The 23,823-nt window shown below is 33.8% G+C and overlaps 1 protein-coding gene across 2 annotated transcripts in view; it reads right to left on the bottom strand.

Annotated features, from left to right (window-relative positions):
* LOC114329657 (probable multidrug resistance-associated protein lethal(2)03659) overlaps nt 1–23,295 on the bottom strand; it is an 86,707-nt gene extending 63,412 nt beyond the window's left edge. Inside the window, exons 1-5 of one of the 2 annotated variants that reach the window (XM_050647348.1) lie at nt 22,824–23,295; nt 7,233–7,304; nt 6,735–6,942; nt 3,279–3,501; nt 3,072–3,228 (exon numbers count right to left, since the gene is read on the bottom strand). In XM_050647348.1, coding sequence (XP_050503305.1) covers nt 3,072–3,228; nt 3,279–3,501; nt 6,735–6,942; nt 7,233–7,304; nt 22,824–23,233 — 1,070 coding nt within the window. In that variant the 5' untranslated portion in view covers nt 23,234–23,295. The remainder of the gene's footprint in view (nt 1–3,071; nt 3,229–3,278; nt 3,502–6,734; nt 6,943–7,232; nt 7,305–22,823) is intronic. The other variant, XM_050647349.1, reaches the window with a different exon arrangement.
* Nucleotides 23,296–23,823: the final 528 nt, after the last annotated feature.

Here is a 23,823-nt window from a genome sequence, read left to right on the forward strand (position 1 = left end):
AAAATTTCTATCAAAAAATCTTCTCGAGGTAGAACTGCTAACGAAGAAATCTTTAGCGATTTAATACCACTGTGGCCTAACGGGAAGCCTATAGCTGAGGCGAAATTACAAAATTTAAAGGAAATGATGCACCTTATTCCTGCTGATGCATTGACTTTTTATCAAAATTTGCAGGGTGCCAATATAACTGAAGATGTTGAGGGTTACAATGTCACTGTTGAAGATCTAGATTTTGAAGTGGATGAAGTAGATTAATATTAAAATTTATTAAATTAATACGTTAAATATTCATATCCTTAACTTCCTGTAAATAAAAATAATTTTTCTAACTTTACTGTTGTTTTTATTTAATATTGTTGGTGTTAATTTCCCACTTTGCAAAATGCAGAAACCTACCAATCCACAAAAATTTGCCATTTCTCTTTTTAATTTACAATTAAAATATTTAAACATGTAGAAAATACCAAAATATTTATCCACAGTCAAAAAAAAGTTACAAAGTAGTAGCAACATATCCTACAGATTTTTTAAATCAATAAAAACTTTAAACTTGATTATCTCAGTTTGCCACTATTGAGGGTTGGTAGCTTTCTGCATAACGCCGTCCATTTATGGGTGTGAAAATTGGACAATAAATAAGAAAACCAAAAATAAAATAAGAGCGACAGAGATGGAATTTCTAAGGAGAAGCTGCAGAGTAACAAGGAGAGATAAAATAAATAACATAGAGATTAAGAGAAGAATGGGAGTGAACTCAGACATAATAGACGACATCGAACAGAAGAGATTAACCTGGTACGGACATGTCAGAAGAGCAGACCAAAATCGGTGGATAAACCGAATAACAGAGTGGAGCCCGATAGGAAAAAGGAAGAGAGGCAGACCCCGAAGATCCTTCAGAGATGAAGTAGACGAAGCAATGGAGAGAAGAAATCTACAGGAAGGGGACTGGCAAGACAGAAAGAGCTGGAGAGAACGGTTGAGTGAAGGAATACAGTGAAAACTGAAAATCCTTAGTATATATATAGAAATTATCAGATATTGTATATAAGAAGATCTCTGAACAAACCAAAATAAACACAGCTGGCCAGTTAGTTAATCTTTTTGACGTTAAAGGACCCCGCACAAACCTTATGGAAAATAGGTCCCAGTGGATTTCGTTCATACTTTGGGAAAATACTCTTTGAAGCATCCTGATAAAAAGTTCTCATGGGCACAACTCAATTGTATGAATGATTTTCAAGATATAGAGGTCCAAACTCGGAAAATTATAAGATTTACGGGGTATTCCAATTCCGTGAGTTACTGGTTATTTGGCAACATGTAAAAGTTTGGATCAAGGAAAAGTACTAGTAGTCTAGGATCTTTTCCTGGTTACCCAATGGCGACCTTTACTTTGACCTTGACCTTCAACGGACGTCATCTTCTAGAGTTTCGAGGGATTTAGGCCTTAAATTGATATAAACAGATTACTCATGGGTTTTTGGGATCGCAAACCACGAATATGCCATCAGAATTGCCCTCCGGATGACGTGGTGGCCAGGGCCACTGCAAGGGACGTCATCTTCTAGAGTTTCGATGGCTTTTGGCATTTAATTGATGCAAATGAATTACTGGAGGAATTTTTGAGGTCGCTAAACACGAATATGCCACCAGAACCGACTCCCGGAGCACCTGGTTTCCAAGGTCAATGAAAGGGGCTCCTGGAGTTTCGAGGGTCTTTGGTACTATATTGATGCAAACGGATTAATTATAGGTTGTTGGGGTTGCTGAACACGAATACGTGATCACATTGTGCCGTAGGCACAATGTGATTTGTGGGTCGGATCTGATAGTGTATGCACGTTCAGCTACCCCAAAAACCTAAGAGTAATCCATTTGATTTCTCCGAAACTCCAGAAGATAACCTGTCTTACGCACCAGGTGCTCCTGTGTCTGTGCTGATCACGTATTCGTGTTCAGCAACCCCAAAAACCTATAACTAATCCGTTTGCATTAATGTAGTACCAAAGACCCTCGTAACTCCAGGAGCCCCTTTCATTGACTTTGGAAATCAGGTGCCCCGGGAGTCGGTTCTGGTGGCATATTCGTGTATAGCGAGTATTTTTCATAAGGTTTGTGCGGGGTCCTTTAGTAAAGTTTTATATTAATGTTCCAAATTTCGTTTTCATGTAGTTTTTGACGTGTCGGGAAAAATTCTGACGGGGACTTCAGCAACAAAGCATCATTTACTTGTCTGCATTCTAGGACACGCAAATTCAATAAGCAACGCAGAATTTATATTCTAGCGCAATCGTAATGTCACAAGAAAAAAACTTCATGTCATAATCGCTTCGCCCGTCCATTTTTACAAGTCAAGATAAAGGTCATTATCATCCAGCCTCAAAAGTCCACTGCTGAACATCGGCCTCTTCCTCGTGTTTCCATCCCCGTCTGTCTTGCACCGCTCTCATCCAGTTTTTATTTAGCCTTCTTAAATCGTCAGTCCATCTTGTAGATGGTCGACCTACGCTTCTCTTGTCTTCTGTCGGTCTCCATTCCAATAACCTCTTTGTCCATAGCCCATCTGTTTTTATGACTATGTGCCCTGCCCATCTCCATTTCAGTGTGGCCATCCTTTCAAAGACATCAGTCACCTTAGATTTTTGGCAACACTGATCTGTATACGCCAAAGCCAAACGTTCCATTCTTAACGTGAAATAAAGTATAGTATGTAATTTGACAGTGATTGTTGCCTGTAGGTAAATATTGTATACAGTATTTTTACTGCAAAAACGTTATTACGTAGGTCAAAATTTTTGACGTAAGAGAACTGTCAAAACATTAGAATGTGACTTTTCATTATTGCTATGTTTATTATAAACACGGCAATAATGAAAAGTCACATTCTAATGTTTTGACAGTTCTCTTACGTCAAAAATTTTGACCTACGTAATAACGTTTTTGTAGTAAAAATACTATACTTAATAATTTTGTATATAATACCTATAATCTAGCCTGCATTCTTTAAGGGCCTGTAGTATTTTGCTTAGCTCAAGATAAAGGTGCAATATAAAGATTGTCTTACTTACTTTCGTAACTTGTTTATCAAATCTGCAAAAGCATTTTCCCAAGCATACATTTTTATTACTTGTATTGACTGTATAATTTCATTCATCTGTCTAACTCTTTCGTCCGTTCTAGCTCCTGCTTTTCTTCTAAGATACGAAGTTCTCACTCCAAAAAGCACTAAAATGTTTAGATAAAGGTTTCGTCCTATAAAGAATTAATAATCTTACTTTGCAATGGCATTACTACCAGTACAGCTACAATTCCAACTAAAGCAGACCATTGGACTTCTTTATACATAAAATAAACTATAAAAATCATTTGTAAAGGAGCAATCCAAAGGTAATGAACAAACATAGCAGCTAGGTCAAATCTGGTTACATCGTTGGACATTAGGTTTACTACATTTCCTACTGTGCGGCCTCCTATAGAGGTAAATTTAAGCCTCAATACCTAAAAGGTGTAACAAACATAATATATGTATATCAGTGAAGGATTTATATGAAAGTTGTTTAAGATTATAGCCGACATCTAATAGAGTCAAGAAACTGATGACTGATGAAGCAGTTATAACATTAAAAAAACTTTCATATCATTATATTTTGATAACACATTTATCCTGCTGAATTGCCACCGAATATATAATATGTTGTTCTGGTCTTGATAATTTTTGTGCTGTTATTCTCAAACGTCGCAGATAAATACTGCGCCTGAACATATGTAAACAGCACCTAAATAGACCAGATCGGTGAATTTTGCCCTTTATAAGGACGCAGTCTCTCCAGGTGGACGAGCTTCGTCTTATTCTGTGACGTCAGTTGCACCCTATATACAAGGACGTTTATCTTCTTGATAAACGCCCATCTTCTTGACCAGGTACAGTCCCTACCAGGGCCGCTGCATGCTGGGATTCAGACCTTTCCTTCTTGTTGGTTGGTAGAGCCAGGCTGCATCTTCTTCTTCATGTACCATGTCCTTTCAGAACGTTGGTTACCATCAGAGCTATCTTAATTTATTTACTGCCACCCTAAATAGCATGCTTCTATCAACACCATACCAATCTCGCAATTTCTTCAACCATGAGGTTCTTCTTCGTCCTGGACTGCGTTTGCCTGCTATTTTTCCTTGCATGATATTTTGTAGCAACCTATATTTGGGACCTCTCATTACATGTCCGAAATACTCCAGCTTTCTCTGCTTGATGCTTTTTATGATCTCAGTAGTTTTGCTGAGACGTTCTAGTATTGTGGAATTTCGAATCTTCTCCACCCAGGAAACCTTTAAAATTCTTCTATAGCACCACATTTCGAAAGCCTCAAGGCGATTTAGATCGATTTTATTAACAGTCTAGGACTCGACACCATACAGTAAGACCGAGAAGACGTAGCAGCGAAGTAGGCGGATCCTCAATTTTAGGTCTCTGTTACATAACACCTTGGACATCCTTCTAAAAGCGGCTCTAGCCTGCTCTATCCTAGATCTAATTTCGCCGTGACTTTCTGCGTTACAATTTAATTGCTGTCCAAGGTAAATTTTATCATAAGGTAGATTTTATCAACTTGCTTAAGTTTGGTATTATTTACATATATAGACGGATTTATATGCTGTTGTTTACTTATTACGAGTATTTTGGTTTTCCGTATGTTCAGATCCAGACCTGCCTCCCTACAACTCTCAACGACACTATCAAGTAGTGTTTGCAGATCTTCTTGACTAGAAGCTAGGAGTACTGTATCGTCCGCATATCGCAAATTATTGATGACTTCACCGTTCACAAGTATTCCTTCTTGTTTTTCAGAAAGTGCTTTTCTGAAAATTCTTTCGGAGTAAACGTTGAAAAGCAGTGGTGACAAGAGGCATCCCTGCCGTACTCCTCTTTTAATATTAAGAGCTTGTGATTCCACACCATCTACTAAAACTGATGTTTGATTCCAATATAAATTTTCAATTATTCGAACACCTCTGCCGTCCAAGCCTATGTCTTTTAGAGCTTCGATCAATATAGAGTGCTTAACACCATCAAATGCCTTTTGTAAGTCAATAAAACAACAGTATATGCCTACAGATATATCTTGACATCTTTGAGCAAGTACGTTCATTCCAAACAGTGCCTCTCTCCTTCCAGACCCGTTACGGAAACCAAACTGTGTGTCATCCAGGTATTCCTCGCATTTATTGTAGATACGACCATGTATTACCTTCAGAAAAATTTTCAATAAGTGGTTTAACAAACTGATGGATTCTATAATCAGCACAGGTATTTGCTGTTGACTTCTTAGGTAGAGCTATAAACAGTGAATTAGACCAACCATTATGTAGTTGTCCGCTGGTATAAATGGTATTGAAAAACGAAGTTATAGCCTCTAAAACATTGCTATCATTTATTAGCTTGTATATTTCAGTTGGAATTTCATCAGGACCAGTCGCTCTGCCATCTTTTGATGATTGTATGGCTATTATAACCTCAGAGCGTGTTATTAGGGGTCCGTCGCAGTTAGTAATATCGGGAGGTGAACTACTCCTATCGTCTTCGAATAGGCTCGTGACCTAATTTTCCCATTCTTTAAGTTTGTCCTATACTTCAAATATTACTTCATCACCTGCATCACCTTCCTTAAAGCTAATGGGAGCGGTTTGAGATCGAACCTAACCTTCATCTGGTCACTGGTGGCAGCTTATCCCGGCGAAATCGTGGACTCGGGGAGTGTATCTTGGTCCTCCTTTCCGACTGGTAGCTAGTAGGTTGCCATGTAGGAGCTCGATAGGAAGCCTCATCTATCGACCAGTCAATGGCATCGCTGGAATAAGTGTAACCTGTTGCTTCATGTTGGGAGCTTCGGTAGGCTAAAAATAGAGGCGCCAATTTATCCCAGTGTCTCTGGTTTTCATGTAAAAGAAGGGGCAGATAGTTGTTGGTGGTCCGGTTATGTCTTTCTACCATTCCGTTGGACTGAAAATGAAGCGGTGTCATCATGGTCTTCTTAATTCCCAGCAAAGCCATCATGGTCTTCCAAATTTCCGATTCGAGAATTCGAGGCACCTCGTCAAAATGGAGTAGAAGTGGGAAAGTCATGTCGGTAAATGATATTCTCAAGTAGGGCCTCACCAACTGTGATTGCTTCTTGGTTGGGTAGTGCAACTACTTCTGGTCATTTGGAAAAATAGTCCATAGTAACAATCAAATACTTATTTTCTGATGGTGTTACTGGAACCGGTCCCAGACTGTCGACCGCACAACCCGGTGATGTATTGTTGGAGTTTTCTCCCAAGTCTAGTTTTAAGTCCCTTCTTGGATGCACACAGGTCACATCGGTGCCCCATTCTTATAAATCTTGCTGACAATACACCCAGTAATGTCTCTCACGGACTCCTATTGATCCCAAAATGCCTCCTGGAGCGGCTATCGTGGAGTTCTTCAAGCATGTCCTTTACGCATGTCCTAGAAAAACAACTTGGTGCAATGTTCTTGTTCCATCTGGACTCTCCCATTTATGACTGATGCTCTCATCTCGCAGACAAATGAAGTCTCACTGAAACAAATAGCCAATCACTGCTTGCCCATTGGCCATCTTCGTCTCGAAAATAACTTCTTTCATTTAATTCCAGTTCTGACACCAGTTATTACGTTTTCCTGTAGATAAATTAACATTCCTGAAATACCCAGCTAAATTTCATAAAATCATTACCTTTCTATAAATAAGGGAACAACATGCAACTCTAACTTTCATTCCTATATGTAAAACAGCCAACATGTAAGGATGAGTCGTCATTACTACGATAGCATTGATAATACCAACTCCTGCAGCGAAAAAGAATGATTCTTCTCTAGTGATTCTACCTTGATTTGGATCCCAAAACGAAAAGACTCTATTGAAGTACATAGGGTATCTTGCGCTGAAAATACAATATCTTGTACTATGATAAAAAATAATTCAGATAAATCAACTACAATCAGTTTTACTATGAGCTAGGTATCTTTAATAAATAAAGTATAATCATAAAACTGTGAAAGATCTCAACGATGCTCTTCTTCTTCTTCTTTTGGTGTAGAGGTGACTCTGTGTTTTTCAATGTGCCTTCCAACGCTTGTCAAAATGCATAATTAGGCTGAAAAACTTCGTAAAATTTGGACCTGCGTAATATATTCTTATATGTATAAATAAGTTTTTGATTCTAATACTTACGGTTCCGTAGAATTCTTATTAGCTGCATTAAAATATCGTATGAACAGTCCAACGAAAAGTGGCTGGAAAAGTCTGCAACAATTCAATAAACAATAGAAAGTAATATACAGTGTGATTGATTAGTGGAGTAAAGCTCAATAGCTCCGCTATAGTAATAGATAGCAATAAAAGTGAATAACAAAAATTTTAGCCACCTTTGAGCTTCACATTACAAAATTAATTAGAATGTTACAGGGTGCTCGATAACACAGTGGCAGACCAAACTTATGTTTTTTTAAATGTGTGTGTGTGTGTGTGTGTGTGTGTGTGTGTGTGTGTGTGTGTGTGTGTGTGTGTGTAGAGGAAAGGGATGGCCTTAGACGCAGTCTATTAGCCACAGAATTTATTTTTATTCATACGCATATTTATATTAGATGTATATAAGATTAAATATCGATATTAGCTTCTTTAACGAAATTTATTATAGCATCGAAGACGAGTTTATTATTGCTAGATAACAGGGAACCGATGTTGAGAGGGAGAGGTGTGTTGTGTTCTATTAAGGAATTATATAGTTTAAAAATAGCTGTGCTATTCTTTTGACACTCCAGGAACATGTGGTTAATGTCACCTATGGACATGTTGTCACAGTCACATAACGGGGAGTTAAGTATCCCTAATTTATGAAGGTGCGCCGGAAAACGGCCGTGATTCAATTTTAAGCGAGTTATAACTGAAGTATGTCTTTTGATATAATCAAAAGTCGTATGCGGTATTTTATTTGGAAGTTGTGGATAAAGCTGAAAATAAAGATTTTTCGATGTCTTGCTAAAATTATTGTAAGATTCTGTCCATCTGTCTTTAATAGATTTTTTTAATTTAGTACTTAAGTCGGTATGTGAAAATATTTTTACGAATTTATCTGATTTACAAGCTTCTTTCGCTTCATAATCAACCCTTTCGTTACCGATAATACCGCTGTGACCTTTTACCCATATGAGAATTATTTTTTTATTTTGCTGATTTAATTGGTACAATAAGTTTTTTATTTCACAAATTAATTCTTGATTATATATATTTATTGGAGGTCCTTCAATAGCTTGCAAAACGGACTTAGAATCTGACATAATACAAACAGTTTGAACTGGATTTAGCGTGCACCATAATAGGCTTTTTTTAATCGCCAAGGACTCGGCGCTGTAAATAGAGAATATATCCGCTAGTTTAAATTTTTCGACATGATTGATGTGTGAAACAAAAATTGCTGCACCTATTCCAACCTCACTTTTGGACCCATCTGTAAATATTTTAGTTACATCCTTTCCAAAAGCATTCAATGTGGTGGTGAGTATTAGGTTATTTAAATTAGGGATTTCTGAATATTCAGGGTATATAATTGTTGGCCGAAATATGATACTTTGATAACTATATTGAAATATTGGATATTTGGGACTATTTAATATAAAAATTTCATAATGGTTGGTATTAACAAAGCCATCTGCCAAGGGAGGGGAATTTTTTATCCTCCAATAAGGTGTTGTAAGATTACAAGTGTTAATAAAAGCTATTTTTCGGATCATACTCGTATTAAATGTTCTGTATTTAATTATTTGTTTTTCAGCTAAGTACTGTCTACGTATATTTAATGGGGGTTCTTGTATTTCTGCAAGGACTGCTTGGTTAGGCGATGACATCATTAGACCCATACAAATTTTTAAAGCCTTATATTGTATACGATCAATAGTGATTAGATTCGTTTTGGATGACGCCCCGTATAATGTACAACCATAGTCCAATATGGAACGAATATATGCTTTGTAGAATGTATACGATACAGTAACATCTGCTCCCCATTTTTTTTTGGAAACCACTTTTAGTAGATTTATGCCGTGTTCGGATCTTTTTTTAATATATTTTATGTGGTTAGTCCAAAGCAGTTTTTTATCTAGTACTATACCTAGGTACTTATATTCGTCGACGAATGGAATCGTGAACTCGTCTAGACAAGCAGCTCTAGCAGTTCTAACTCGGTGACGAGTAAAACATACCAAGGCAGTCTTATCCTGAGAAACACTGAATCCCATGTCATTAAACCAACCTGTTATCAAATGCATACATTCATTTAAGTCATCTAAACATTTCTCATATGAACCATGGCTGAAGTAAAAACATAAATCATCCGCGTATTGTATCATGTTGAATTTATCACCTACTAACGTATGCAGATCTGCAGTGTATATATTAAATAAAATAGGGCTCAATACAGACCCCTGAGGTAAACCGTTACATACTGTGTGTGGACCATGTAATACGTTATTATGATCACGTAAAAATATTTTTCTATTATGAAAGATACTTAAGATATTGGTACATACAGTTTTATTAATTCCAATTTTTTCCATCTTTTTGATAAAATATTTAGGTCAACTACATCATAGGCCCCTGTTAGATCTATGAATAAACATAATGTATATAGGTTTCTGGAAAAACTTATTTGTATATCTGAAACTAAGTGACTCACCGCATCTATTGTTCCCCGTCCTCTGCGAAAACCATATTGAATGCTTGGTAAAAGGGATCTATATTCCACAAAATGTTCTAATCTAAACTTAATTAATCTTTCGAATGTTTTGGTCACGCATGATATTAACGAGATTGGGCGGTATGATGATGGAATTTCTGGATCTTTATAAGGTTTAAGTAACAGACAAATTATAATATTTTTAAAGCAGTCATAATATTTTTGTTTCCTCCACCAGTCATTAAATAATTGCAAAAGAAAATTTTTAGCAGAATATGGTAAGTTATAAATTATTTTATAAGTAAAGCCATCTAACCCGGGAGCTGTGTTCCGACTATTTTTGATCGCTAAATCCAATTCGTCCATTGTGAAAGAAGTAGACAATTCATCTTCATGATTAAATGGGAATTTGTTAACTGATTTAACCACAAAATTAGAAGCAGAAGGAGGACCTATTTTGTTTAGTATTTCCTCTATTAATTTTTTTGAAAGAGGTTTTTTGGGACAATGAAAATTTTTATTATTTACAGCTTTAACGAACTTCCAAATTTCAGTTAGTGGTGTATTTTTATTAAGTTTATTTAGGAAGTTAATCCAGCTACAACGTTGTTTGTTTTTAAATAAACGTTTAGCTTGGGCAGCTACGTTTTTATAAACTAAATAATTATTATGATTGGACAGAATTCTATAATTTTTTAAGGCCGTTTTCCGTTTTTCTACCATCTTACTACATTCCTGATCCCACCAAATTGGTCTTGGGGAAATGGGAGTAAAAGATTTTTTAACAGGCATAGACCGAGTCGCTGCATTGGAAATCATTTCGAAAAATGTTGATGCATTACTTGTGTTATTTTCAGTAAGTAACTGAGTAACACCTTTTTCCAAGAGTGTTTGGAATAATTCCCAGTTTGCGCATGTGTCATTCCACTTAGTGGATGGGTTTATTGAAAAATTTGAAGGCTTAATTTGGATGTCGATAGCTATTGGGTAGTGGTCCGATCCCATAGTGTCATCTAAAACCGTCCAAGTTAATTTATCAACTAAAAAATGAGAGGTTAATGTTATGTCAACAGCTGAATGATTTCCACTAGAGTTAATTCTAGTGGGAGTACCATCGTTTAATACAACAAGGTCTAGATGATCTATTGCATCTACTAAAATTTTACCATGTCGATCATCAGGTATAGGTCCCCACCTATCATGGTGCGCATTAAAGTCTCCGCAAAAAAGAGTATGGGACTTGAACTGCTGAAATAATTGTAGCCAGTCGGTAAAATTGACAATCACGTCAGGTGGTCGGTAAATAGACACTATTGATAAGTTTATAGAAGGTAAAGTAATTGCGCACACTTCTAAATCTATGTTTAACGGCTGGATGATATTAACCTCTTTAAAACCGAGCCCTTGCGCTACAAAAATACCAACGCCACCATAACCATCAACTCTACATTTTTTAACTAAATTGAACCCTTTCAAAAAAAAGTTTTCGTCAGGCTTAAGCCATAGTTCTGATATAACAATGATGTCAATAGTTGTACTGTTAACAAAATTAATTAAACTTGCTTTATTTGATTTTAAAGATCTGCAGTTCCACTGCAAAATATATAGTTTGTCTTTTTTAATATTATGGTCAGGAATCGGGAAGGTTAATAATATTCGGATTCAGATCCACTAATATTAATGTCCATTCCATCTGTGTGATTGTCGGTATCAAACATATTATTAACAAATTCTCTTATATCTGATTCTGCAAAAGAAACTGGGCTAGACGGAAAACTTTTTTGAAGTTGTTTAACGAATGTAGATAGTATAAGTACTGACTTTTCTTTATAGTTCATATATTCGTCCCTATAAGGATTAGGAAGAACAGTATTAGCATTTGATTTTAATTGGGGGGTTTTTTTTATTGGTGACATTTCTGTAGTGGGAGATAGTGGGGAAGGTTTTCGTTTTTTGGAAGTAGGAATATTTGTTTTGATAAAGGGTTTCCTTAATACGGCTGAAGAACTCTGAGAAGATGTTTGCCTTACTTCAGGCAATGGTGGAAAGTTGTTAATATTATTTAACACCGAGAACCTGTTATTCGTAATAATTTTGGCATAGGAAGGATTTACATACATATTTTCAGCTTCTTTAAAGGAAATGTTTTCCTGAGCCATAATATGTTTAATTTGTTTTTGTTTTGTGAAAATAGGGCATTTACGGGAGATTGAAGTGTGTTCATTGTTTTTACAGTAAATACAAACATTTTCTGATTGACACTCATCTTCCAGATGATCCAAACCTGTGCATTTTTTGCATCTGCTTTCTTTAGATTTGCACTGTCTGGCCGAATGGCCATAACGCAAACATTTAAAGCATTGGACAACCGGTTGTACATAAGATTCTACTTGAAAGTTACAAAGATTAATTTGTATGTTTTGTGGGATTTCATTGCCCAGAAATTGTACTATAATCATTTGTCTGTTAACTAAACTGGAATTTCCGTCTGAGTCTATAATTTTTCTTTTCATTCTTTGAACGCTTACAATTTGTTTATTGGAAATGATGGCTTTTAGTAGATACTCCTCGGAGAAAGTCGTATCAACCATTCTGACGATGCCTTTTTTATGGGTGTAAAATTTAGGGATATATGCTACTAAGTTATTTTGATTTATAACATAATGATTTACTAGCGAATTAGCGGATTCCATAGTTTTAAATATGACTTTTACGCGGTTTATTCCTACCGATTTTATATCCTCCACTTGTTTACTTAATTTCTCCTCCGGGAGTATATAGTGACCAATTTTAATTGGGAAAAGCCTTCCAATATGTTTTTCTTTACTTTCCACGAAAACAAAATAAGGACCTTTATCGCCTGGTCTATAACGATTTTCTAAATCAATAATATTATTATAACTAGAATCAATATTTTCTTTTTCAGTATTGTTCGGACAATTATTTAAATTTAAATCGGGCGGTTTCCCGCCCGTATTTTCCCCCATGGTTTATAAAATATTAGAAATGTTTTTAAATAATATTTGTAAATAAAATATATAAATCGTAAAATCAAAACCAAACTCTTAAATATAAATAGGAAACAATAGTTGAAATACTAGGTATTTCAATTAAAATATAATTAGCAGGTAATATACTTATCTCAGCAAAAAGTAAAAATACCAGCACACGAATTTATGTCCGCACTATTAGACTGATGAATTCGAACTGGTTTTTTTAAATGGAACACCCTATATTTTATTTTATATTCAAAATCCTGTTACCTTCTCCATCACAAAAATATAAAGGTTTGTTGTGTTATACAGGGTATTTACAAAGTTATAACCAATTTTTTATGAAAATCGTAACAAGTTCAACTCCCTGTATAAATAAAAATAAGCACAACAGCAATGGTTTTTCATGCCATATTTTTTTATTTATTGTCAAAATTTTCAAGAATTATTGATATTGCTAATTTTCTTTATATGGTGATTTTCTTTAATACAGGGTGATTCAAAACGCAAGTACATTATTTTCTCAGTAATGTTAAATGGAACACCCTGTATTTTATATCATTATTGAAAAGTAACATTACCGTACTTTAATTTTTATATAACATTCCCTATGTCCAAATTTATTAGTTTTCGAGATATTTTCATTTTTCAGAGCAAATTATTTTAGGTGTCTAAATTTATCTAAATTTTAAGTAAGCCATGACTGAATTGACAATTGACGATTACTGATTATCAATCCGGTAATCAATGTGACAATGTAGAAAATAAAGAAATAAAAATAATTTATTAGTAATACATTTTACAAAAAAAAAAAGTACAACCACAACATGCAAAATTTTTGAAACAATTAAAAACTACTCTTTTATGTAAATGCAACAAATAAACAAAGAAAATTGGTAATAAATTTCACAAAAAAACACACAAACACAAAATACAACATTTTGTGAAGATAATTAAACACTACTTTTGTATGTAAATGTAACAATGTAACAAATAAAGAACAAACATCATTTTTTAGTATTACATTTTGCAAAAAAACATGTTTGGAAAAATTAGAAGCTACTTTTAATAAAATATTTTTAATATTTAATTACATAAGGTGTTCAAAATTACCTCCTAACACATTTATGCACGCCTAAAAACGATCATTGAATGAGCTACTTACTCTACGAAGCATTTGTAAATTAACACATCGAAATACACTTTGTATTCTATCATTCATCTCATACCTTGTTGTTGGAGGTATTTTATAAACTTCATTATTAACGTAACCCCAAAAAATCAGTCCAGTTTATTAAATTCTGGTGATTTGGGTGGCCCACGCTACTGGTCCATTGAAAAATGAAAATATCTCGAAAACTAATAAATTTAGACATAAGGAATGTTATCCAAAAATTAAAGTACGGTAATGGTACTTTTCAATAGTGATATAAAATACAGGGTGTTCCATTTAAAATTACTGAGAAAATAATGTACTTGCGTTTTGACTCACCCTGTATTTGATATAAAGAAAATTAGCAATATCAATAATTCTTGAAAATTTTGATAATACGTAAAAAAATACGGCATTAACAAACCATTGCTGTTTTGCTTATTTTTATTTATACAGGGAGTTGAACTTGTTACGATTTTCATATAAAATTGGTTATAACTTTGTAAATACACTGTATAACATAAGAAACCTTAATATTTTTGTGATAGAGAAGTTAAAGGTGTTTCGAATTTAAAATAAAATATAGGGTGTTCCATTTAAAAAAACATAAGTTTAGTCTGCCACTGTGCTATCGAACACCCTGTAACATTCTAACTAATTTTGTAATATGAAGCTCAAAGGTGGCTAAAATTTTTCTTATTAACTTTTATTGCTATCTATTACTATAGCGGATCTATTGAACTTTACTCCACTAATCAATCACCCTGTATATGTACATAATACAGCGCATCGGAGAAAACGGGTCACCAACAAAATTTAATAAATATTTTATGTTTTTATTTATATCAAATTAAAGCTATTGTGTATTGAGTCAGTTACTCTTGTAGGGCCTAACCCGAAATATCATTAGTAACAAATGGAGGACTACGAAAAATTTGCCGTCTTACATGTCTATTGAGAAGCTCCATATATACACAATAGGATTAAGGTCTGGAATTTGAGCAGGCCAGTCCATTTTGGGAATACTAACATCTTCAAGATATTGTGTTACAATCGTTGCCTTAAGTGACCTCACATTATCTTGCATTAGCAGAAAACCATTGACAATAAACCCAGCATATGACAGCACATTATGATGTTGTAGGATATCAGTTATCTGTGTGTTATTAATGCGCCTCTCTCAATCAAGACGAGATCTGTGTGTACCTCGAAATAAATCCACACCCAAAACATTACTGAGCTACCACCAAAAGCATAACCCCAGCATAACGTTCTTCAGCTCTCGTCTGTAGACCTTACTTCGACCATATGTAGCATAAAGTGACATTCTACACTCATCTGTAAACAACACTTTCCAATTGTCTATTCTTCAATTATTGACGTCTACACGGGCAAATGCAAGTCTGACTCTTTTGTGAGCAGTAGTAGGTAAAGTCCAAGTAAAAAATACTGTGGAATAGCTTTAAGCCGGTGAAATATGATATTCTTCAAATATAGATATTAGGTCAAACGTTTAAGAAGCGGCCCTTTGAAGCATCTGTGTTTTTACGGTCAGACCTCCCGCATATCTATTCACAAGTTTCGTGCAAAATCTTAGTTTTAGTTCGGTAGCTAGCAGTGTGTTAGTACTGGAGTGTCGTGTGTTAAGTGATACGAGTGTTTTGTTGCTGTAATTATTTTGAATATTGGTTTAGTATTTCGTTTGGAGAGTGTCAAGTGTTAATTATTGTAATTTAATTAATGTGAATAGTGATGTGGCGCCCGTGGGATAATGTAAATATCGCGTACGATAACGCTGATATTGTAAAAATTGCCAGTGCTAGTGTGAATGTAATTACTAAAAAAAAGAGCTCGTAAAGAAGATTCGAATGCATTCAAATGCAGAAACAGAGCAAGTATGTTTGAATGTATACAAAAATCTACGTACGAAATTCGGCTTCGATGAAACACTATTGGCACAAGCCACCTCTGATTTAACAGAAATTCCACTTTCTAATGTATATAAAATAGTTAAAAATGAACCCTATCATCGCAAGAAACGATGTGACTACAAATTTTCAAGACCTTTAAATCCTTCACTCGTAAAACTATTCAAAACCACAATATACGACTGCTACAAAAGCAATGAAATACCTACAATAGAAATAATAAGAAAGAAATTGGAAACAACCGGTCGAAATATGAACTGCTGTGAGAAAACTCTTCAAAATTGGATAAAAAAAATGGGCTTTAAGTTAAAAAAAATAAATAAACGTCAAGCAATTATGGAAAGCCAAAGAATAGTCAACAGACGTAATATGTACCTAGAAGAAATTACTAAATATAGGCAAGAAAATAGGAGAATTTATTATTTAGATGAAACTTGGTATGATACCCACGATACAGTTAAGAAAGGATGGACAGATGGTTCAAGCATGTGCATACCAGAAATGCCTGCAAATAAAGGCTCGCGGCTAATTATTGTACATTGCGGAGGAAGTGAGGGATGGGTTCCGAATGCTTTAAAATTATGTGGGAAGAAAATGGAAGATTGTAACGTTGACTACCACAAGAATATGAAAGCTGACATTTTTGAAGATTGGTTTGAAAACTCGCTGATCCCAAACTTGGAGAAAAACAGCGTAATAGTGCTTGACAACGGTTCCTATCATTCCCGACAGCTCACTAAAATACCAAATACATCTTCAAAGCTGACCTGCAAAATTTTTTAATGGAAAATTATTTGTATTTCGAAGATTTTTACACAAAAAAACAACTTATTGAAGTTCTACACACGAAGCAATTTAGAAAATTATACGCTCTAGAGAGTATTGCCGAAAAGCATGGACACACTATATTGAGACTTCCCCCCTACTTTTGTGTTTTCAATCCTACTGAGTTAATTTGGGGACAATTAAAACCAAGTATAAGGCGTTCAAATACATTTCCTAAATTTGACAAAAAGGTAATTGAGATAATTAAAAAAGAAGTAGCCAATATTACCAAAGTAGACTGGCAGAAAAGAATTGCCAAAGTGATCAAAGTAGAAGAATATTATAAGAAGATTGGGCACTTCCACATTAATGGTGGAAATAAATTTATTATTGAATTGGGCGATGATAGTGACGAAGAAAATACGGAAGAAGGAGAAAATGAGTTAAGTGTATCAGTATTTTATTTGTTGTGTTGTGCAATTCATTTTCCAAGCATAAGTGTACTAATGAAAAGACTCGGTTAAAAAAATATTTTTAGATTTTGTATTTTTAATAAAAAAAGAGCGGGGACATGCTTGCATTTTGTGCTGAATTTTAAAAGTTTTGAACTGTATACCTAAAGTAATTTTAGATCTAACTGTGTTTTTATAAAGTTCTTTTAGTATCAGTAATTCTAACAATAACAAGATTAATTATAAAAGCTATTCTACATCAGTTATTAATGCAAGCATGCGGTAAGAGGGAGGTCCCTCTGAGGTTAAATGTTATTAAAAAATTGATAAAATTAATTTTAACACAATATTATGTCCTGCTTTAACGGTATTTACCTAAATATAAATAAATATTTTTAACTACATATTTAATTACCAGAAAACACCAGCTGCCGGCCTAATATTAAAGAAGAACAACCCAAAGCTACAATAATCTTACCCATTACACTATATAGATTGCTTGAACAATAATGGTCCTGTTGCTGGATAGCAAGCTGTCAAACTCCTTAACCTTCGTCGAACAATAGGTACAAATACTGATTACTGGTCCTTGGGCTGGCTGAATATGGCTTTGTAGCATTCTAGCAGGATTCGTCCTGTTTCGCAACTTTCGAAACGAGAACGCGACCTTCTCTAACTGGTGTCTTCCTTTTGTTACCCGTAGGGGGTCACCGTTGATGATATCCCGTCTTAAGAATTTAAGCTATCTGCTCAGTTGAGAGACTAACATTAAATTGTCTTGCCACATCCCTTTGGCTTGCTTCATTTTCCAGAAATGTAACAATCTGAACAGATTTTAGATATGTTTCCATTGTTCACTTCACTGTAAGGGGGCCAGTATAATACTAAGATATCTCAGAATCTCTTAAAACACTACAATAGTTCACACAGTTCTTAAAACAATCAATTCCGCGAAGCTGCGTTAAAACGTATTGCTTCTTCTTCTTCTTCTTCCTTCTTGTATGTAGGCTTTAAAGCCTGTTTCATCATCAATATTAACCTCCTAAAGTGTTTAAATTATCGCACCATCTTTTTCTTGGTTTGCCAATACTTCTTCGTCCATTTGGTGACTTCGTGTTTCAGGTCTCCTGCTATTGGTACTATCCTATCCTCTGCCATTCTACTAATGTGTTCGTTCCACTTCTGTTTCTGTTTTGTCACCTATCCATTTATGTCCATTTATGTCTTCTTATGTTTTCGCCTCTCTCCCTAACCAACAGACTTTTCCCTGATATTCGTCGAAGTATTTTCACCTCTGTCGTTTCTATCAGGTTTCTCTGTCAGGATTTATCTCCGCCGTGTATGTCAATATAGGTCTAATTGCTGCTTTATAGATTCTTGATTTTGTGTCTTGTCTTAGGTATTTGTTCTTCCAGATTGTGTCATTAAGAAATCCCGCCGCTTTACTTGCTTTTAAGCTTTGTTGTCGTACTTCTTCTTCAACATCTCCGTAACTAGTTATATTTATTCCTAGATATCTAAACCTTGCTTCCTGCTTTATTATTTTCCCATCAATTTCGTTTTTACATCGTAGTGGGTATTTAGATGTTGTCATATATTTGGTTTTTTTTCTGCTGATATTATCATATTGTATTTCTTGGGTGTGGAATTGATGTGTGTTAATCTTTGGAGATCGTTCGAACTCTGCCTGGGGGTTATGAGCGCGAAGACTGGGTGGATTGAGTAGCTCAAAAGCCGCATTCACGCTCACAGCCGGTCCCAAGTCAGGATAAAAGAGGAGGGTTGATGGACAAGGTTAGCATCCTACCCATTGTAAAAGAAAACAAGGCTCAAAGAACCGGCATAAAGCCTAGGATAGCTTTTGCGAATTTGTTTATTCTCTGTACAGGCTCGGTCTAGCTTCTCAGTATACGCTGTGAGCTCGTACGTAGAGGGGATATTTAAAAATTCGCGAGCGCCAGTAGTGTCAAGTCTGTAAACGTTTACTGGAAATTTGACATAAATGTCAAAGTGATTAATTTAAAATTAAAAATAAAAACATTAATTATAAAAAATATTAGTTGGTCAAAGCTGTGGTATATATTTTTACCTTATAGGGGAGTGTATATAGATTTTCACTTCGGAAAAAATCAAACAAGATAGAACTTTTTGTAATTTCATTAAGAAATGTTTAATAAACAACATATCAAAAAGTTCTACTCGAGAAGTGGGTGCTTCATTTTTTATTAAATAAATGAACTACGAAGTTTGATGTTTTTTTAAATAACTTCGAAAATATAAACTTTAGAACAAAACTGACTTGACCATTGAAAAATTCAGAAAATTTTACAAAAAAAACCTTATATAAAGAATTTTCTAAAATTAAATCTGTATCTTCTATAATTTTTTATTTATAAAGCTAAAGTCACCCTTCTCACAAACATTGGCGCACTGTAAACTAGCGTACGGCGAAGTGCACGGTTGAGTTATTTTAATGTTAATTTTAATTTTAATTTTAATTTTAACTAATCGATCAAATGAAATTTTACAAATTGGACATGAAAGAAGAATAATTAAACTATCTTATGGTTATAATAAGAAGAAATAAAATGTATGGGCATAAGTACGGTGGGGGCGTAAATTGAGCCTTACATGAATTTTGTTTAAAAATGATTTAAAAATGTGTAACTAATACAATTTTTCTTATAAAACCCTCAATTTTGCACAAATTACCTTTAAAGCATCGTACTAAATGATGTTTCATTCAAAAAAAATCTCAAAAATTGAATTCAAATGATATGACGTCTTAAAAAATGTAATTTTTCAAATCTTTGTAGTTTTATAGAATTACCACCACTTTAAGACGGTATTACTCAAGTTTGAACATATCTATTACAGTTTTATAAGTGCTTTTTTAAAGCTTAGGATGTAATCTTTAAAATGCACTCAATTATTTTACTTTAGAAATGAAATAGACTATTTCTTTTTGAGAAAATTAAGAAAGATAACAAAAATGTAATACAAAAACCGAAAATTAGAGGAAAGGATGCAAATATGGGCTACCCATTTTGTTTTTCTTTGTAAAAAAAGAATAAAGATTCTGTTTTATTTCCAAAGGTATGTAAAAATACCTACATTTAGTTATTTATAACCTGCCCAAAGTCCAAATTGATTAAAAAATATACAAGTGTTTTAAATGTACAAATAATGAAAAATTGTACTTTTGCGCCGTTTGAATAATGATCCTAAATATGGGCTACCCCGAAAAATGTGTCTTAAATTTGTGTGAAGTGAGATAAATGCGTGACAAATATATTTTAATATCTAAAATACAAAAAATACATCAAATAACCCATATGCTAAAACTATTTGCAAACGTCACACACATATTCTTCTTTTTCGGCCCCAGCGCACTGGTTATGTGCCCACAAATGGCACAGAAGCAATTGACCCAAATTTCACCAATATTATACTCTGAAAAAAGGGCTTCGCAAAACATATACGTTACGTCAGCTGCGTCTTGTGGAGGCTGTGTAGAAGGAAACTCATTGTAATCACTCTCATCATCTGCAGGCACATATTCCTCCTCATCCTCGCTACTAGAACCCGATTTCTTTTTTTGGTTCTTTGTGACTTTGTTAACCTGCTTACGTTTTCCTTTTTTATTTCTTTTTCTTTTCTTTTTCTTTGCCTTTTCCTACTTCGTTTTGCCTACATTGCTACATTGTTCTAAATATGGGCCACTAGCCCATAATGAAAACAGAGACATAGCCCATATTGTAAACACGCTTGCTTTGCACAACAAAAGAAGTTATGTCTAAAAGCAGACAATTTGAAGAAAACTCATTAGCATATATCAAAGACTAATAATAGAGCTTCAACGTGACACAGACGTTTTTTTGAAATTCGTGTTTATTTGTAAATACTGGAATTTATCAACTTACCCGAAAAAGTTTTGACACTCGCACCAACCGACAAACAATTATTATAAACTGGGAAATATCTACCACAGTGGCGACATCGCTACGGTGATAGTTTAACTTCGTCAAATACCTTTTGCAATAGTCAAAATGTAGAGATCTGCAACGAATAGCTGTGAAACCCACCTAGCCCATATTACAAGACCAGCCCATATTTGCAGCCTTTCCTCTACCAGCTAAAAAATGTTTATATAAAGTGATCAAAACTTTTTTCTGGAAAACTTACCTAAAATACATTTAATAATAAACTTCAACAATAATAAATGTTCAGCAAAAAAATTTTTTTTTAACTCTTATACAGTATGTCTGCGTAACTTGGAACCTATTGATAACTTTTTTATTATCAGTTTTACGAAAAAAAGTTATTCTTTATAAAATACTCTGCATTATATGTTATCTAAGATGCAATCATAAAATATCAAATTTAATGAATTTTATACGAGGTATGTCAAAAAATATGAATTTCACTCAAGAGTAAAGTATCGATAAATTTCACAATATCTAAAAGTGTTAGTAATAAATGTTGTTTGGAATTAAAAAATTTGTTTTAGTGTTCAATTACATCCTTCTAATTAAAATATTTTGAATAATAAAAGCACTTAACTCTTAAGAAAAATTCATCTTTTTTACATACCTCGTATAAAATTAAAAAAGTTTAATATCTGATGGTTGTATCTTAGGTTCTAGACCAGGGAATTGTAATAAAATGATGATGATCAGTATCCGTAATTTGAGAAAAAATTGAAAAAATTTTTTCGATTAAAATAATGTAATTGTATATTTAAACATAGTTTTTAATTTCAAACAGCTTTTCATAATAGCATTTTTGATATTCTTAAATATAAAGGCACTTTACTCTTTAACGAAATTCATATTTTTGACATAACTCGTATAAAATTGATAAAATTTGATATCTGGTGGTTGCGTTTTAGATTTTTGACTATCCAGAGTATTTTATGAAGAATAACTTTTTTTCGTAAAATTGATAATAAAAAGGTTTTCCATGTGGTTCCTAGCTACGCAAACATACTGTATAAAAGCTTCTATATAAGAATTTTTAAATTGTAATGCCATATTCGGATTCAGCATAACCAAAAACAAAGTAGAAACATATTTTATCAAAGTAAAATGATGAATTTAACGATATTTTTATAATTATTTATACAAAACAATTGTTATTGTTTAAACAATTAATAAACAATTAGCGGCCAAATCTGCGAGTAGAAGTTTTTACTTTAACATGTATATAAACTAACAAAAAAAGTTTTAGAAAAATATAAGCTTGTTTGAATTATTCCGAAACAATCCATATTTTCGTTCTAATTGCGCTCCCCTATTAAATATACTTACGTTTTAAATACTGAATTTAAGTTTTTTTAATGTTCTGTAATATGTATTTATAAATTAATCTATTAATCTTAACGCCATCTACACGATAATTGTGAAAGTATCCGAAGTAAGAAATTAATATTTCATCAATAGAACGTCAAAATGATTAGCAAAATCTTAAAAAAATCGATTACAATTTAATTACTTTTTTGCGTTATAAATATTAAGCGATAACAATTAAATAATAAATTTAAAAATTACCGATGAAAGTTGCATTACTAATCCTCTAGGAGCGACACCAGCGAAGCTCAGAGCGTATACCTGATAATTCATTTAATTTAATTAACATAAAACAAATTAAAAAAGCAGAAATATGTAAACAAAATATAAACCTTCCTAAATTTTGTGGGCGACCCATTTTCTCTGATGGGCAGTGTATAATTTATTTCCTAAATATTTTTAATGGACAGTGACAATATATGCGAAACATACAGAAATAAGCATACACCCACCTGATAGGTATTTCCATGCAAAAAATCACACACCCATACACCAAAAACTCTCTAATGAATGTCCTCAAAATTACTCGTCCCATTCTTGGTCTCCTTTTCTGTTCAATGGCTTTGTCGTATTCATCTCTCCACACTTCTGAAATTCTATCGCCCAAATAGGAAGATTTATGTTCAGGCAAGGGTTGAGTGAGATCATCTTCGGTAAACTCTTTCTTTCTGCCTCTATGGAAAACTTTTAAAGAGTAGAAGAAGGTTAACACTGATAAGAAATTCGCTTTTTCTTTAGGACATGGCGGTCTTTCCCTGTGGTGAGTTTCGTCATCTCCTTGCATCTTTGATTGAGATTTTGTTTTTAAGTTAAGTCTCTTTATAAGTAATGTTGCTGTATTAGAAATCGAAAACCAGACCATAATTCCGCACTAAGCTTTTCATTTTTTAACATTATAGAATTATAAACATATTTTTAAATGACAGATTAATAGTAAAGTGACATATATCAATACTGAGTGATGAATCCGAAATTGACTGTTCATTCTTCTATCTTTCATTGTGGAAAATTGTCTGGTTTATAATAATATATTATGGAGGCTCCAAAGAACTTAAAGAAACGAGAGAAAACCCATTCCCTCACTACACGGAGAAAATGGAATCGTCTACACAGAAGAAGAGAAAGCCGAGGTGATGAGAAGGACCCTTGAAAGAGAGTGCGCACTGAATTATCACGAAGACGAAGACACAGACTTTATCGAAGAAGTCGAAGACACAGAACTAGAAACGCCCAAAGAAAAAGAAGAAATAATAATTCCCAAATCACTAAGAGAAATAAGTGGAACTGATCCGAAAAACTTCACCAAAGAAATCACCTGGTCTAGACGAAATCAATAACAGAGCTCTAAAGTATCTTCCTTCGAAAGCAGTTGTGTATTTGACAAATATATCAAACGCAATACTAAGATACAGGCTCTTCCCAACCCAAACCAATGGAAGAAAGCCCATGTAA

This window comes from Diabrotica virgifera, chromosome 3 (genome assembly GCF_917563875.1).
Source record: "Diabrotica virgifera virgifera chromosome 3, PGI_DIABVI_V3a".
Classification (NCBI taxonomy): domain Eukaryota; kingdom Metazoa; phylum Arthropoda; class Insecta; order Coleoptera; family Chrysomelidae; genus Diabrotica; species Diabrotica virgifera.